We start from the raw sequence: 14,563 nt of genomic DNA, 5'->3' as shown, positions 1-14,563 counted from the left end.
AACTGCGAAGACAAGCAGAAAGGCTGGGACGGGGCTCGGCATGAAGCAAATGCAAGAACATACTCCAAGGACCAAGGGCAGCGTGGCCCAAAGCCTGCACAGCGGGAAGGCTTAGCCCACGGCTTCCCAAGAGATCCCTACCTATGCAGGAAGTAGGAGAATGGGGACAAATGGTTCCCTCCATCTCATTAGGTCCCGGCCAGCCCAGGAGGGCATCCACCTAGGAGGAGCATTAGAGGCTCCCGCTCCGCCCCCTCCACACTGTCCAGGGCCCTTCTGCTGCTCCCTAGGCCCGAGGAGAGAAAAGCAAACCCAGCTATGCAGGCCACCCTGAGGGCCCAGGGGCACCTGTTGCTCCCCGGGAATTTGTGTGTCCGGGTGTCTGGGAGCCAGCCCCTGGGGGTGCCTCTCGAGTGTTGAGACAAAAGATTTCCCAGATGCCTGGCAACAGGCTCATGTGTCCCATCCAGATGCCCTGAGAGAGATGCTCGGGCGGTGATAAACAACCAGCTAAATATCTCCATGAAAGGAGCTGGGCACAGCTGAGGTCTTGGTGAGCCTCAGGCAGATATGTCCCCAGATGTGATCAGAGATGCGAGGTTCCATCTGTTGGTTAAAATTCCACGGTGGGCTCAGAATTGATGCTCAGAAACGTCTGACTATGTGACACCAAGAAGAACATTAGACAAGGGACGTGGAAGTGATTTGGGAAGTGGGTGGCACTAGGCAGGTACCTGGTATGTTGGTGCTAGAGTAATGGTGATTTGGTACTAGAGTAACAGTGATTTGGTACTAGAGTAACGGTGATTTGGTACTAGAGTAACGGTGATTTGGTACTAGAGTAACGGTGATTTGGTACTAGAGTAACAGTACCTGTGATTCAGCCACCGCCACAGAGTGCTTTGCCTGCTGTGAACGCGGCAGCTGCTGGAGGTGGTGGATTCGCTTCCTGGGGCTGCCATGACAAAGGACCACAAACTGGAAGGCTTAAAACAGCAGACCTAGCCAGGGGTGCAGTAGCTCACGCCTGTAATCCCAGCACTTTGGGAGGCTGAGGCAGGCGGATCACTTGAGTTCAAGAGTTTGAGACCAGCCTGTCCAACTTGGTGAAACCCCATCTCTACTAAAAATACAAAAATTAGCTGGGTGTGGTGGTGCGTATCTGTAGTACCAGCTACCCGGGAAACTGAGGCAGAAGAATCGCTTGAACCGGGGAAGTGAAGGTTCCAGTGAGCCGAGATCACGCCACTGCACTCCAGCCCGGGTGACAGAGCGAGACTCCATCTCAAAAAAAAAAAGCAGACTTGTGTTCTCTCACAGTGCTGGAGGCCAGGACTCTGAAATCAGGGTGTCAACAGGCCGCACTCCCTCTAAAGGCTCCGGGGGAGGCTCCTTCCTGTCTCCTCCAGCTTCTGGGGGCTCCAGGCGTTCCTTGGCCTGTGGCTACATCACGCCTGTCTCTGCCTCGGTCTCCACAAGACCCTCCGTCCTGCGTGCCTCAGATCTCCCTCTCCTTCCTGTCATGAAGATGCTTGGCCCTGGATTTATGTCTCACCGGAAAATCCAGGATGAACTCACCTCAAGATCCTTAGTATCTGCAAAGACCCTGTTTCTAAATAAGGTGACAAGCAAAGGTTCTGCATAGACATGAATTTTGGGGGGGGGCCACAATTCTGCCCAGTGCAGGTGGGTTCTGCTGTTACGTGGTTTTACAGGGAAGGAAGGTGAGGCTTGGAGAAGTCACTTCCTCAAGTCCCAGAGCTGAAAAAGGGAGAGCAGAGCTCGCCTCCCTCCCTCCAACAGCCTGGGATCGTGCCCCAGCAGTGGCTCTCCGTGAAGGATGACGACGTCTGCCCACTGCAGAGTGCACATGACCTGAAATGAATCCTGTCTGGTTTTTTCCCTTAGGTGAAATTTAAAATGTCAGAAGAGACGACCCTGGCAGATTTACTGCAGCTGAACCTCCACAGTTACGAGGATGAGGTCCGCAACATCGTGGACAAGGCCGTGAAGGAGTCAGGCATGGAAAAGGTAGGCCGCGCTGGCGGCGCTGTCTGTGCAACGTGGGATCAGCCTGAAACTGCCCCCCTCCACTGAGAGCACCCAGAGGGGTCCCGCAGCCCCACGGCATTCACGGGAAGTCTGGGGGGCCTTTCTTACCCAACCTGTGACAAATCTTAAAAAATACTTCTGGAATCTATTTGTTTGTTTATTATTTTTTATTGTTTTTGAGACAGAGTCTCTCTCTGTCACCCAGGCTGGAGTGCAGTGGCATGATCTCGGCTCACTGCAACCTCCGCCTCCCGGGTTCAAGTGATTCTCCTGCCTCAGCCTCCCAAGTAGCTGGGATTACAGGCATGTGCCGCCGTGCCTGGCTAATTTTCATACTTTTAGTAGAGACGGGGTTTCACCATGTTGGCCAGGCTGGTGTCAAGCTCCTGACCACAACTGACCCGCTCACCTCGGCCTCCCAAAGGGCTGTGATTACAGGGATGAGCCACCGCGCCAGCCTACTTCTGGAATTTTTCTTAGAAAACCCAATTCGTGGCTATAGCTCTGCCCACCCTGTACATGCAATAATAGTTGGGACATTTTGTAAATAACCGGAACTCGCATTTCCTTTGCCTCAAGCGTCTTCGTCTGTGGTCCCGTCTGACTCCTCCATGGACGTCAGTTCTTTCCTCTGACTCCGGAGCTGAGGGGAGGGTTGGGGATGGTTGGGGGATGGCCCCCAGCTGGTACCTGAACTTGTTAATGCGCCACTGGCTACCGGCAGTTCCAGTATCCAGGAAAACTCCTTTTGTGGTTCAAAGCTCTCTCCTCAGCCTCTTTTGTGAGTTTGAATTGTCATATTTTGGCTTGCTTTAAAAAAAAAAAAAAAGACAAACCTTTATTAGATATAATTCACATACCATACAGTTCGCCTGTTTAAAGTGTACAGTGGCTTTTAGCATAGTTACAAGTGTGTACAGCACATATTAAACAGCAGAGGGTGGGGGCTCATGCCTATAATCCCAGCACTTTGGGAGGCAGGAGGATCGCTTGAGCCAGGAGTTCAAGACAAGGCCAGCCTGGGCAACATTGGCAGACCCCATCTCTACAAAAAAAGTAATTAAAAAAAATTAGCTGGGGACCTGGCACGGTGGCTCATGCCTGTAATCCCAACACTTTGGGAGGCCAACGCAGGTGGATCACAAGATCAGGAGATTGAGACCAGCCTGGCCAACATGGTGAAACCCCGTCTTTACTAAAAATACAAAAATTAACCAGGCGTGGTGGTGCTCGCCTGTAATCCCAGCACTTTGGGAGGCTGAGGCAGGAGAATCGCTTTAACCTGGGAGGTGGAAGTTGCAGTGAACCAAGATCACGCCACTGCACTCCAGCTTGGATGACAGAGCGAGACTCTGTCTCAAAAAAAAAAAAAAAATCAGCTGGGCACATGGTGGCACGCACCTGTAGTCCCAGCTACTTGGGAGGCTGAAGTGGGAGGATTACTTGAGCGTGAGAGATGGAGGTCATAGTGAGCAGTGATCACGCTGCTGCACTCCAGCCTGGGCTGGACCCTGTCCCTAATAAAAAATTATAAAATAAATTTTTTAAAGATAAAAATAAAAAAATAGAATTAACAAATTTTAGAATGTTTTCATCACCTCAAAAAGAAACCCATATCCCTTAGCCATCATCCCCCACCCATTTTCCTCTCACGTGTCCCCATCTCCAGCTCTAGGCAACCACTAATCCACTTTCTCCCTCTATAGATCCCCCTCTTCCACGCTTTCATAGGAATGGCATCATAGGTAGAGGAGACAACGTTTTCACTCTATGCTTGTAGGGTTTTCCCAGTTAGGTCTGAGAATTCCATTGATGTGAGACAGATCAAGAGGAGAAAAGGATCCAAATTATTTAATCCAAGTTTTCTGTGGCACGGGAGGAAAGGAAGACTCTAAAACACAGTTAGAGTTGAAGACTTAAGTACTGAGTTGCGGAAAGCGTAAGTTGTAGAAAAGTAATCTGTGTGAGAGGCTGGAAGGTGAGAGCTATTCTAAAAGGGTCTGAGCGGACAGGATTCTTTCCGCCTCCACTTCCCATCCTAGTGGATGGTTGTTTCATTCTGGTATCAGAAGAGCATCATTCACCTGGGAATTGCATCTCCTGCTTCCCAGAAACAGCATGAGGCTCAGAGAGAGATTCCTGCATCTGCTGCCTTTCAAGTGCCTCTGACTCAAAATCATCAATTGCAGGATGGCATATTTTGGGGTGGCACGATCTGAACTCCTTCACATGCACTATGTGGTCTGTGCGTTTGGCTTCTTTCACTCAGCCTAAGGTCTTCAGGTTCATCCGCATTGTGGCAGGTGTCTGTACCTCATTCCTTTAGTGGCTTATGTTCCATTATATGGACAGACATCGCATGCATTCATCATCGGGGGATGAAGGTTTGGGTTGGATCTGCGTTTGGCTCCTGTGAATATGTTGCTTTGAGCCTTTTTGCTTTCTGATCATGGAGCTTCAGTCTACGTCCTGGAAACTCTGGGTCCTGCCTGAGCTTTGCATGCCAAATGCTCAGTGACCGTATTTTTCTGTTCCCCCAAAAGGTGTTGAAAGCCCTGGACGGTACCTGGAGCACGATGGAATTCCAGCACGAGCCACACCCGCGGACGGGCACCATGATGCTCAAGTCCAGCGAGGTGCTGGTGGAGACGCTGGAGGACAACCAGGTGCAGCTGCAGAACCTGATGATGTCCAAATACCTGGCCCACTTCCTGAAGGAGGTGACGAGCTGGCAGCAGAAGCTGTCCACGGCGGACTCCGTCATCTCCATCTGGTTTGACGTCCAGCGAACCTGGAGCCACCTGGAGAGCATCTTCATCGGCTCTGAAGACATCCGCGCCCAGCTCCCGGGGGACTCCCAGCGCTTTGACGACATCGACCAGGAATTCAAGGTAAGCACAGCCCGGTGGCTCCCACACACTTCAGAAATGACTGTGTGTGGTGATCCCTAATGGCTTGGCGATCCCCTTCTCTTCCCAGGCCTTGATGGAAGATGCAGTGAAAACACCCAACGTGGTAGAAGCCACCAACAAACCCGGCCTTTACAATAAACTGGAGGCCCTGAAGAAGAGGTGGGGCTCACACCTGTCCAGACCAGGGGAGTCAGTGGTGCTGATTCCCTAAGTCTTAAGTCTGAGGGAACCTAAGACTTGTATGGCCCGCTGGCCAGGACAGGGCAAAACCACGGGTCCTGGGTTAATCTATTGCCTTTTCCTGGGGAGCACGCACTCCCCGGCCTCATCCTGCCACCCGATGCCTTGGCCTTGAAGGAAGCAATGACTTGGAGAATAAACGATGCTCCCTTCTACCTAGGAGTGCCCACGAGGTTGGGGGATGGCAAAGAAACGAGAGCCTCTGGTAGGAGGTTCTGAATTAAACCGGGCCTGTGAACGGCAGTCCAGGCATCTCCAGGATGATCAGTTCCCTGCACCGACAGGGGGGGCGGCAGACATCCCTACAGAGTAGGGTCACCGGTCTCCTGTCCTTCCTTCCTCCCAGCTTGGCCATCTGTGAAAAGGCTTTGGCAGAGTATTTAGAGACGAAAAGACTGGCTTTCCCCAGGTTCTATTTTGTCTCCTCGGCTGACCTCCTGGACATTCTCTCCAATGGCAATGACCCCGTGGAGGTAGGTGGGGCCCCTTGCATTACGGTGTTTAAGCCAACATCATGCCAGACCCCAGGCGGGCACCTCTACCTCAACCGCCCTAGGATGGGGTAACAGTGTCCCTGGACGTGCCCCATCATCTCCAGGAGGCCCTCTGCACCAGAAGCTGCCCTGGGGTCCCCAGCCATGGCAGAAACGTGGCGGGACTCACCTCACATCCTGCTCTGCACTTGGCCTGGCTTTGGAGAAGTTAATTTGCCTCTCTGTGCCTCATTTTCCCCTTCTAGAAAATGGGTCGTATGCCAGAGGCCTAGTAAGACACTGTTTCCGAAAGACAAACCTCTCAGTGGGGCATCCTCTGATCAGCTAGTAAATCTCAGGGTCCCAAGAGCAAGGAACAGGTGCCTCCTTGGGGCTCTTCTAAAAGAGAAAAGAGGTCAGGCACAGTGGCTCACACCTGTAATCCCAGCACTTTGGGAGGCCGAGGCAGGCAGATCACGGGAGGTTGGGAGTTTAAGACCAGCCTGGTCAACATGGTGAAACCCCGTTTCTACTAAAAATACAAAAATTAGCCAGGCATGGTGGCACGTACCTGTAATCCCGCTACACAGGAGGCTGCAGCATGAGAATTGCTTGAACCCGAGAGGCAGAGGGTTGCAGTGAGCCAAGATCGCACCACTGCACTCCAGCCTGGGTGACAGAGTGAGACTCTGTCTCAAAAAAAAAGAAAAAAAAGAATTAGGTGAAGGGAAAGCACCTGGATTTTGACCGTAAGGTTAGAGGATACACAACAAGAAGGGGTATGCAAGAATAGACTGTGTGGCTTGGGATCTGGGACGGAACCTTCTCAAAAAGAAGAAATTTTTTTTTTTTTTTTTTGAGATGGAGTTTCGTTCTTGTCGCCCAGGCTGGAGTGCAATGACACAGTCTCGGCTCACCACAACCTCTGCCTCCTGGGTTCAAGTGATTCTCCTGCCTCAGCCTCCCGAGTAGCTGGAATTACAGGCATGCGCCACCATGCCCGGCTAATTTTGTATTTTTAGTAGACATGGGGTTTCTCCATGTTGGTCAGGCTGGTTTTGAACTCCTGACCTCAGGTGATCCACCTGCCTCCGCCTCCCAAAGTGCTGGGATTACAGGTGTGAGCCACTATGCCCCACCAAAAAGAAATCTTCCAGAATAGATGTCTGGCTTAGAAGGGCTGCGGTTCCTGGCCTGGTTTCTGTGTCCTGACTCAGAGCAGTCTTCGCTGGTTCCTTTTGTTGACTTAGCCATGTTTAGTCAACGTTGATCAAAGATGGGGAGTATATTCCAAAAAGAACGATGCCTAAAACCACCCATGGAAAGCCCGAGCCACGCACATGCCTGTCAAAGCCCCCGTTGCATAATTCCCGCCTTTCCCCTCCTCCCAGGTGAGCCGCCACCTGTCCAAACTCTTCGATAGCCTGTGTAAACTGAAGTTCCGGCTCGATGCCAATGACAAACCTCTCAAGGTGGGCCTGGGAATGTACAGCAAGGAGGACGAGTATGTGGTTTTTGATCAGGAATGCGACCTCTCGGGGCAGGTGAGTGTGTGCACACCACGCAGGGAACCCAGGACAAGGGTGCAGCACGCGTGTGGGCCACATGCCCTCAGACGGCGACGTCCAGAGAACCACCACCCTGTGCAGCTGCCAGCCCGCCCCTGCTCCTCTCCTCTGCCTCTCTAGAAAACGCTTAAGGGATGGACCTCTTTATAGAATTTCTAGCACAGCCTTACCCATATAGCACGAGTGTATCCTTAGGGAGAAAGGGGAGGGGAAAGGACGGGAGAAAAGCCCTGTTCGGGAGGCTGAGGCAGGAGAATCACTTGAACCCAAGAGGCGGAGGTTGCAATGAGCCAAGATCATGCCACTGCACTCCAGCCTGGGTGACAGAGTGAGACTCCGTCTCAAAAAAAAAAAAAAAAAAAAAAAGAAGCCCTGTTAATGTCATTGAATCCTTTTCATGACTTTGCCAAAGGGACTGCTTTAAAAGGGGCTGCACATCTCTGAACCACCAATTCCCAACACCTGTCCGAAATAATCGGCTGCGCTGCCCACCACTCAGAGTGGTCTCCGCAGCCTCTTCCTTCCGCAGCAAGTGTGTCCCCCAGCTCAGGGTGGTCTCCTGCCTTCAGGAAACTTCTGGGCTGCCCCCTGCCCCATCTCATTACCCAACTATTGATCAAGCAATAGAAACCATTTTAACATCAGCCTGAGGAAAATACAATGCAGAGGTAAATCAGCTGTAGGAAAAAAAAAAAAAAACAACAACCTCAACTCAAGAAAACCTGAGGTTCAAAGAGTTGAACACAGCACACATGTGGCCGGCTCTACATGGATAGGGTGGGCGGGGCAGTGACAGCATCTGTCCAGATTCGCTTCCTGGGCTTACCCCTTACAAACAACTGCAGACCACAGCGAGGCCCACCTGCACTGTGCTAACAGTTAAAAGGAAAAATCTGGCCGGGTGCGGTGGCTCATGCCTATAATCCCAGCACTTTGGGAGGTCGAGGTGGGTGGATCATCTGAGGTCGGGAGTTCAAGACCAGCCTGGCCAACAAGGTGAAACCGGTCTCTACTAAAAATACAAAAATTAACCAGGGGTGGCAGCAGACACCTGTAGTCCCAGCTACTCGGGAGGTTGAGGCATGAGAATCACTTGAACCTGGGAGACAGAGGTTGCAGTGAGCCGAGATCACGCCACTACACTCCAGTCTGGGTAATAGAGCGAGACTTCATCTCCCAAAAAAAAAAAATCTACCCTCATATCCACTTGAGGGTGTTTTTCTCCCAGTAGCAGTTACTTGTGAGTATGGGTTTTTTTGTTCATTTGGTTTTTGTTTGTTTGTTTTTGAGATGGAGTTTCACTCTTGTCGCCCAGGCTGGAGTGCAATGGCACGATCTTGGCTCACTGCAACCTCCACTTCTCGGGTTCAAGCGATTCTCCTGTCTAAGCCTACAGAGTAGCTAGGATTACAGGTGCCTGCCACCATGCCCAGCTAATTTTTGTATTTTTAGTAGAGACGGGGTTTCACCATGTTGGCCAGGCTGGTTTTGAACTCCTGACCTCAGATGATCCACCCGCCTCAGCCTCCCAAAGTGCTGGGATTACAGACGTGAGCCACTGTGTCCAGTCCCCAGCCACATTTTTTAAGTGAGTCTTTGATTAGCTGGGTGTGGAGGTGCATACCTGTAGTCCCAGCTGCTTGAGAGGCTGAGGTGGAAGCATCACTTGAGCCCACAGGTGGAGGCTGCAGTGAGCCATGACTGCACCACTGCACGGCAGCCGGGGCAGCAGAGCGAGATCCTATCTCAATTTAAAAAGCAAAGGTGTGACTGGGCATGGTGGCTCACACCTGTAATCGCAGTGCTTTAGGAGGCCGAGGCAGGCGGATCATGAGGTCAGGAGATCGAGACCATCCTGGCTAACACAGTGAAACCCCATCTCTACTAAAAATACAAAAAAAAAAAAAAAAAAAAAAAAGCCGGGTGTGGTGGCAGGTGCCTGTAGTCCCAACTACTTGGGAGGCTGAGGCAGGAGAATGGCGTGAACCCAGGAGGTGCAGCTTGCAATGAGCCGAGATCGTGCCACTGCACTCCAGCCTGGGTGACAGAGCAAGACTCCATCTTAAAAAAAAAAAAAAAAGAAAGAAAGAAAAGGTGCTTCACTGTTATTGCTCTGTAAAATCCTTGACGTATCTGTCCCTGGGATGAGGATGATGACAAACGTTTTTCTTTACAACAAAGCAAGTTATTGGAACTAGAGGCAGGCACACATGGCTGTGTTGGTCACCGTGGCTCCCATCCCCAGGTGGAAGTGTGGCTGAATCGAGTGCTGGACCGAATGTGCTCCACCCTCCGGCACGAAATCCCAGAGGCCGTGGTGACCTATGAAGAGAAGCCGAGGGAGCAGTGGATCCTGGACTACCCGGCCCAGGTCTGAGGCGGGTGGGGGCTCGGAGGTGCCTTGTGGCTAAGGGGTGAGTTTCTCTGCGTTCATGGGCGCCCCTGTTAACTGCGGTCCCCTGGAAAACCGTCTAAGCTTTCAGCAGGAACGTCTGCGTTAGCGGGCGCCAGCGATCACTCACTGCATGGGCAATGGGGGGCATCTACTTTCAGGTGGCCCTGACTTGCACCCAGATCTGGTGGACGACCGAGGTGGGCCTGGCATTTGCCAGCCTGGAGGAAGGCTACGAAAACGCTATCAAAGATTATAACAAAAAGCAGGTGCGTTACTAGCATGTAGTTAGTTACGTTTTTAAAACTTGTTTAAAAAGCAGGTGCATGGCCCCATGTGTCCTTCTGAAACCTGCCGGGCGAGTACCTGGAGCGCCTTCTTCTCGGAGGCTGAGCCCCACGAAACCGTCGTTTCCACAGGCCAAATAACAGCCACGCACCGCAGCCCCAGGCGCCTCTCCCCGAGAGTAACAGACACCTTCAGAAATATGTACTTGGATTTCTCACCTGAAAATTGGCAAAGCTAATGAGAGTCTTAAAAAAAGTCCTTGGTTAGAAATATGGAAACTAAAGATCATCTTGACAACAAGGAGAATTTACCTGTAATTCCACAACCCAAGCATGACACTGCACAGTCAACGCTCCCTTATGCAACCTGCTATTCTGTGTGTGTATAATTGATTCATATGTAAAAATATACAGACTCTGGATGGCGTTAAAGTCAGCTGTTTTTGCTTCTCATCCACCCTCTCTCGTGGCCTTGATTTTCCTTCTGCTATATCCATGCTAGCCGCTCCAAGATGTCCCATCAGGGCTGCACCCCAGTGAAACCAGTGCCTGGCTGGGGCCTACTGAGGGCGCTCCTGTTTTTCATTACTGTAAACAAGAGCATGGTGGTGGTCCCTGTGCAGCTGTGGGCACCAAGCCACAAGACCCCCCAGTGCATGTGGGCACTCGTGGTGTCTCAGCAAAGGCACTCTCCCCCCCCAGATTAGCCAGCTGAACGTACTCATCACGTTGCTCATTGGGAACCTCAACGCTGGCGACAGGATGAAGATCATGACCATCTGCACCATTGATGTGCACGCGCGGGACGTGGTGGCCAAAATGATCACAGCCAAGGCATGAGCGCCCCTGTCCCAGCGTCCTGGGGAAGGGAAAGGGGACACCGGGTTCAGGGCAATGCATTCATGGACTCCAGACCCTGCCACTTCCTCTTCCTGGGGCACTGACTCTGTTGCTGGCTGCAGCTGCCTCCTAACCTCCTTGCCCGGACTCACCCCTGGTGAGCAACACACAGTGGTCAGATGACCAGAGCCCGCCCATTGGAAGTGCCTTTCTGTAGCAAGATTCCACTGAGGGCAGCCATACGGTTGGATGTGGGCACTGGAGGGGGAAAGAGGGCCAGGGAGGGTTCCCTGGGCACCCGGGGACCAGCCTTGGAGGCATGCTGGCCTTCCTTAGCCAGCCCTAGCTCTTGCATTCTGCCTGGCTACAAGAGCTCTGGCTCATCCTGCAGGTGGAGAGTTCTCAGGCCTTCACCTGGCAGGCCCAGCTCCGGCATCGCTGGGACGAAGAGAAGCGACACTGCTTTGCCAACATCTGCGATGCCCAAATCCAGTATTCCTATGAGTATCTGGGCAACACGCCGCGGCTGGTCATCACCCCACTCACCGACAGGTGAGGCCTGTCCCTGAGTAATTTACATGTGCTCTTGGGTCCCTTCCCCATGATTCTTGGAACTGTCCGACTTGGATGTCACCTGCGGAGGCTGGAAGGACCGGGCATTTGCGTCCGGTGGACCTGTGCTCACATTCAGTTCTGCCACCGTGTCCTTGTTCCAGCATTGGCTGTGTGGCCTTGGGAGAGTTCCTCCGCCCCTCTGTAGGCCTACTGAGTTGGGGTCACATTTTATGGACCCTCACGAGCAGACTCTGGTCGTCGTAGCAGTGCCCACCTCCCCGAATGCCGCAGGTGGGAAAGGCACCTGGGCTGCCTCTGGCCCACGGTGGTGGTTCCTCCATCACACCTGAAGGTTTTCTGCCCTCTCCCATGTGTCTCCTGGGGCCGAGCAAGTGTAATAACTGCAATGAAAGATAAAGCGGTGGCCGGGCACGTTGGCTCACGCCAGTAATCCCAACACTTTGGGAGGCTGAGGCGGGTGGATCACCTGAGGGTCAGGAGTTCGAGACTAGCCTGGCCCACATGGCAAAACCCCATCTCTGCCGAAAATACAAAAAATTAGCCGGGCATGGTGGCGGGCGCCTGTAGTCCCAGCTACTTGGGAGGCCTAGGTGCGAGAATCATTTGAACCCAGGAGGCAGAGGTTGCAGTGAGCCAAGATTGTACCACTGCACTCCAGCCTGGGTGACAGAGTGAGAGTCTGTCTCAAAAAAATAAAAATAAAAGTAGGAGGCCGTGGGGTCACTGGCACACGCGCTTACCTGCAGTCACTTGCAGGTGCTACATTACCCTGACCCAGTCCCTCCATCTCATCATGGGCGGAGCCCCCGCCGGCCCCGCTGGGACAGGCAAGACTGAGACGACCAAGGACCTGGGCAGAGCCTTGGGCACCATGGTCTACGTCTTCAACTGCTCCGAGCAAATGGACTACAAGGTACGCGGCCGGGGTCCAGAGAAGGGACCCAGAGTCCCCTATTATAGAAGCAGATCCTGACACCCTGTCCTCCGAGGCCCCACAGTGAACTCCAGATCTCTGGATACCTGTGAATGACACTGGGGAGGAGGCGCCAGGGCCCCCACTTGCTGGTAGCATCCCCCTCAGGTGGTCCCTCTGGAGAGACTCCCAGGGTGGACAGACGCAGCCCCAAATGTCCTGCCCCAGCCCCTGCCCTGGAGGTGACCCTCTCTCAACTTCAGTTGTGAGATTGCCCCGAACTGGGGACTCCGCACAGGGGTGAGCACCTCCCTCATGTTTCAGCATGGCGTGGGGTACAAGCAATGTCCAGGTGGGTTTCGGAAGGAAGCAGGGGACGGGCCCGGTCCTGTCGGTCATCAGAGCCTGCACAGGGCATCGTGAGCTTACAGAAGGCCAGGCAGGGGAGGGGATACCTCGGAGCTCCAGGCTGCAGCAGCCTCTTGCAAGACGGGCAGGCAAGGGCGATGGATCCCTGAGTTTTGGACCCTAGGCCTGCAGAGGGTCTCCCCTCCCTGGCTTGGATCTAAGCCCCACAATCTGGGGGACCCCTCCTGAGGCTTAGGATGGGGCTGGCAGCCCATGTTCACTGTCAAGGCCATGCCGTCCACATCCGCCTCCTGGATTTTAGAAAAGTGAAATCTGCAGTTGGATCTCCCTAGAAGGGACTTAACATCCACCCGGAATCCCAGGTGTAGATGGGACGAGTCCTTCTGATTGCCCAGGTGGGGCCTAGAGGGACACAGATGTCTTGAGGAAAAGCCTCTGGCCTGCTCGACGTGTCCCCACCCCTCCTTAAAGGACTCCCTCTCCTCTCCACGCAAGAAACAAGAGGGGCTGAGAAAACTTGCGAGGTTTAGAACTTAAATGTGCTTCTCTGAGCCCCCTCATTAGGGACTCACGAAGTCTCCATCCTGGGGTCTGGGAGCTCTGGGGGTCAAGGGTGAAAGGATGGGCTCTTCCTGGTACCCAGCCCTCCACGGTGTTACCCTGGGCAGTCAGCTGACCTGCCTGCTGGCCTGAGGAAGGGCCCAATGCACCGGGGCCTGAGTAAGCTGTGGGGAGAGAACATGGCTGAAGAGGCAGGGGGAGGCCCCGGCAGTGCCCGCCCTCCCTGCCACCCTCCCAGCCACCCTCCCTGCCACCCTCCCTGCCACCCTCCCAGCCACCCTCCCTGCCACCCTCCCAGCCGCCCTCCCAGCCACCCTCCCTGCTCTTCCTTTCTCCATCTCGCCCTTTGCAGTCCTGTGGAAATATCTATAAGGGCCTGGCCCAGACGGGAGCCTGGGGCTGCTTTGATGAGTTTAATCGCATCTCAGTGGAAGTCTTGTCTGTGATTGCTGTGCAGGTAAAGTCCCCTGCCTGCGGCCTCGGGGTCATGTCGGGTAACTGGCTCGTCAGCTTTCCTGTGACCTCACATGCCAGATAGACCCTCCTTGCCTCTGTGCAACGTTCCAAGCACCGAAGGGTGGTGTGGTGCCGTTGAGCTCTTGCCCTCCAGGGTCCTGCAGCCTGGTTAGGCAAACACATTGAAAACAGAATCAGATTACGGGTTACATGTATGGTAGCGTACATGTAACAAAATACCGGTGGGAAAATAATTAATTTTGCTTCAGAAAGAAGGGCAAAGTGCTTTGTTACTGGTATCAGCAGAGCTGGGCATAGGAGGTGCTGAAAGGGAATGGCAGGAAAGAAAGAAAGGAGGGAGAGAGGGAGGAAGAGGAGAGAGGGAGGAAATGTGCCCGTTGGGAACAACCATGCCGGGGCACAGAGCGTGCAGCGGAGTGGCTGGTGCGACCTGGGCGCAGGGACCTCGGAGTGGGGAGTGGCCTGGGCCAGCGCCCCGCCCCCATTGATGCTTGTTAAAATCTCCAGTGTGGGCCCCACTTGTCAGGATGAGCATTTCTGCATTTTAAACAAATGTCTCAGGTGATCCTGACGCATGCCAGGGGTTAAGAAGCACTGGGCTCTCTAAGGTAAGTGGAGGCTGACCTAGCGGCCTGGAACAATTGTGCTCTTCCAAAAGGAAACGCAAGTCAGGGTGTTGACGGTGTCAAGTTCCTCCCACCCCAGGATGGACCAGGAGCATGTGGGGTGTGGACGTGCGAATGCCGCCTGGGCTGCTTAAGCCCCGCAACCTGGGTGGAGAGCCCACTTTATTTATCTATTTATTTTTGTTTTGTTTTGTTTTTTGAGATGGAGTTTCACTCTTATTGCCCAGGCTGGAGTGCAATGGTGTGATCTTGGCTTACTGAACCTCCGCCTCCCGGG

General features: G+C 53.3%; 1 protein-coding gene across 1 annotated transcript in view; it reads left to right on the top strand.

Annotated features, from left to right (window-relative positions):
- The window catches only part of DNAH17 (dynein axonemal heavy chain 17), a 149,833-nt gene that overhangs the window by 64,890 nt on the left and 70,380 nt on the right, over positions 1-14,563 (top strand). Inside the window, exons 24-34 of the mRNA XM_032177998.2 lie at positions 1,909-2,031; positions 4,596-4,943; positions 5,032-5,123; positions 5,551-5,677; positions 7,069-7,221; positions 9,491-9,616; positions 9,799-9,906; positions 10,627-10,758; positions 11,156-11,316; positions 12,097-12,253; positions 13,536-13,640. Coding sequence (XP_032033889.1) covers positions 1,909-2,031; positions 4,596-4,943; positions 5,032-5,123; positions 5,551-5,677; positions 7,069-7,221; positions 9,491-9,616; positions 9,799-9,906; positions 10,627-10,758; positions 11,156-11,316; positions 12,097-12,253; positions 13,536-13,640 — 1,632 coding nt within the window. The remainder of the gene's footprint in view (positions 1-1,908; positions 2,032-4,595; positions 4,944-5,031; positions 5,124-5,550; positions 5,678-7,068; positions 7,222-9,490; positions 9,617-9,798; positions 9,907-10,626; positions 10,759-11,155; positions 11,317-12,096; positions 12,254-13,535; positions 13,641-14,563) is intronic.

Source organism: Hylobates moloch, unplaced genomic scaffold (genome assembly GCF_009828535.3).
Source record: "Hylobates moloch isolate HMO894 unplaced genomic scaffold, HMol_V3 SCAFFOLD_15, whole genome shotgun sequence".
Classification (NCBI taxonomy): Eukaryota; Metazoa; Chordata; class Mammalia; order Primates; family Hylobatidae; genus Hylobates; species Hylobates moloch.
Note: the sequence above shows the minus strand (reverse complement) of the source record. Positions and strands in the feature narration are given on the sequence as shown.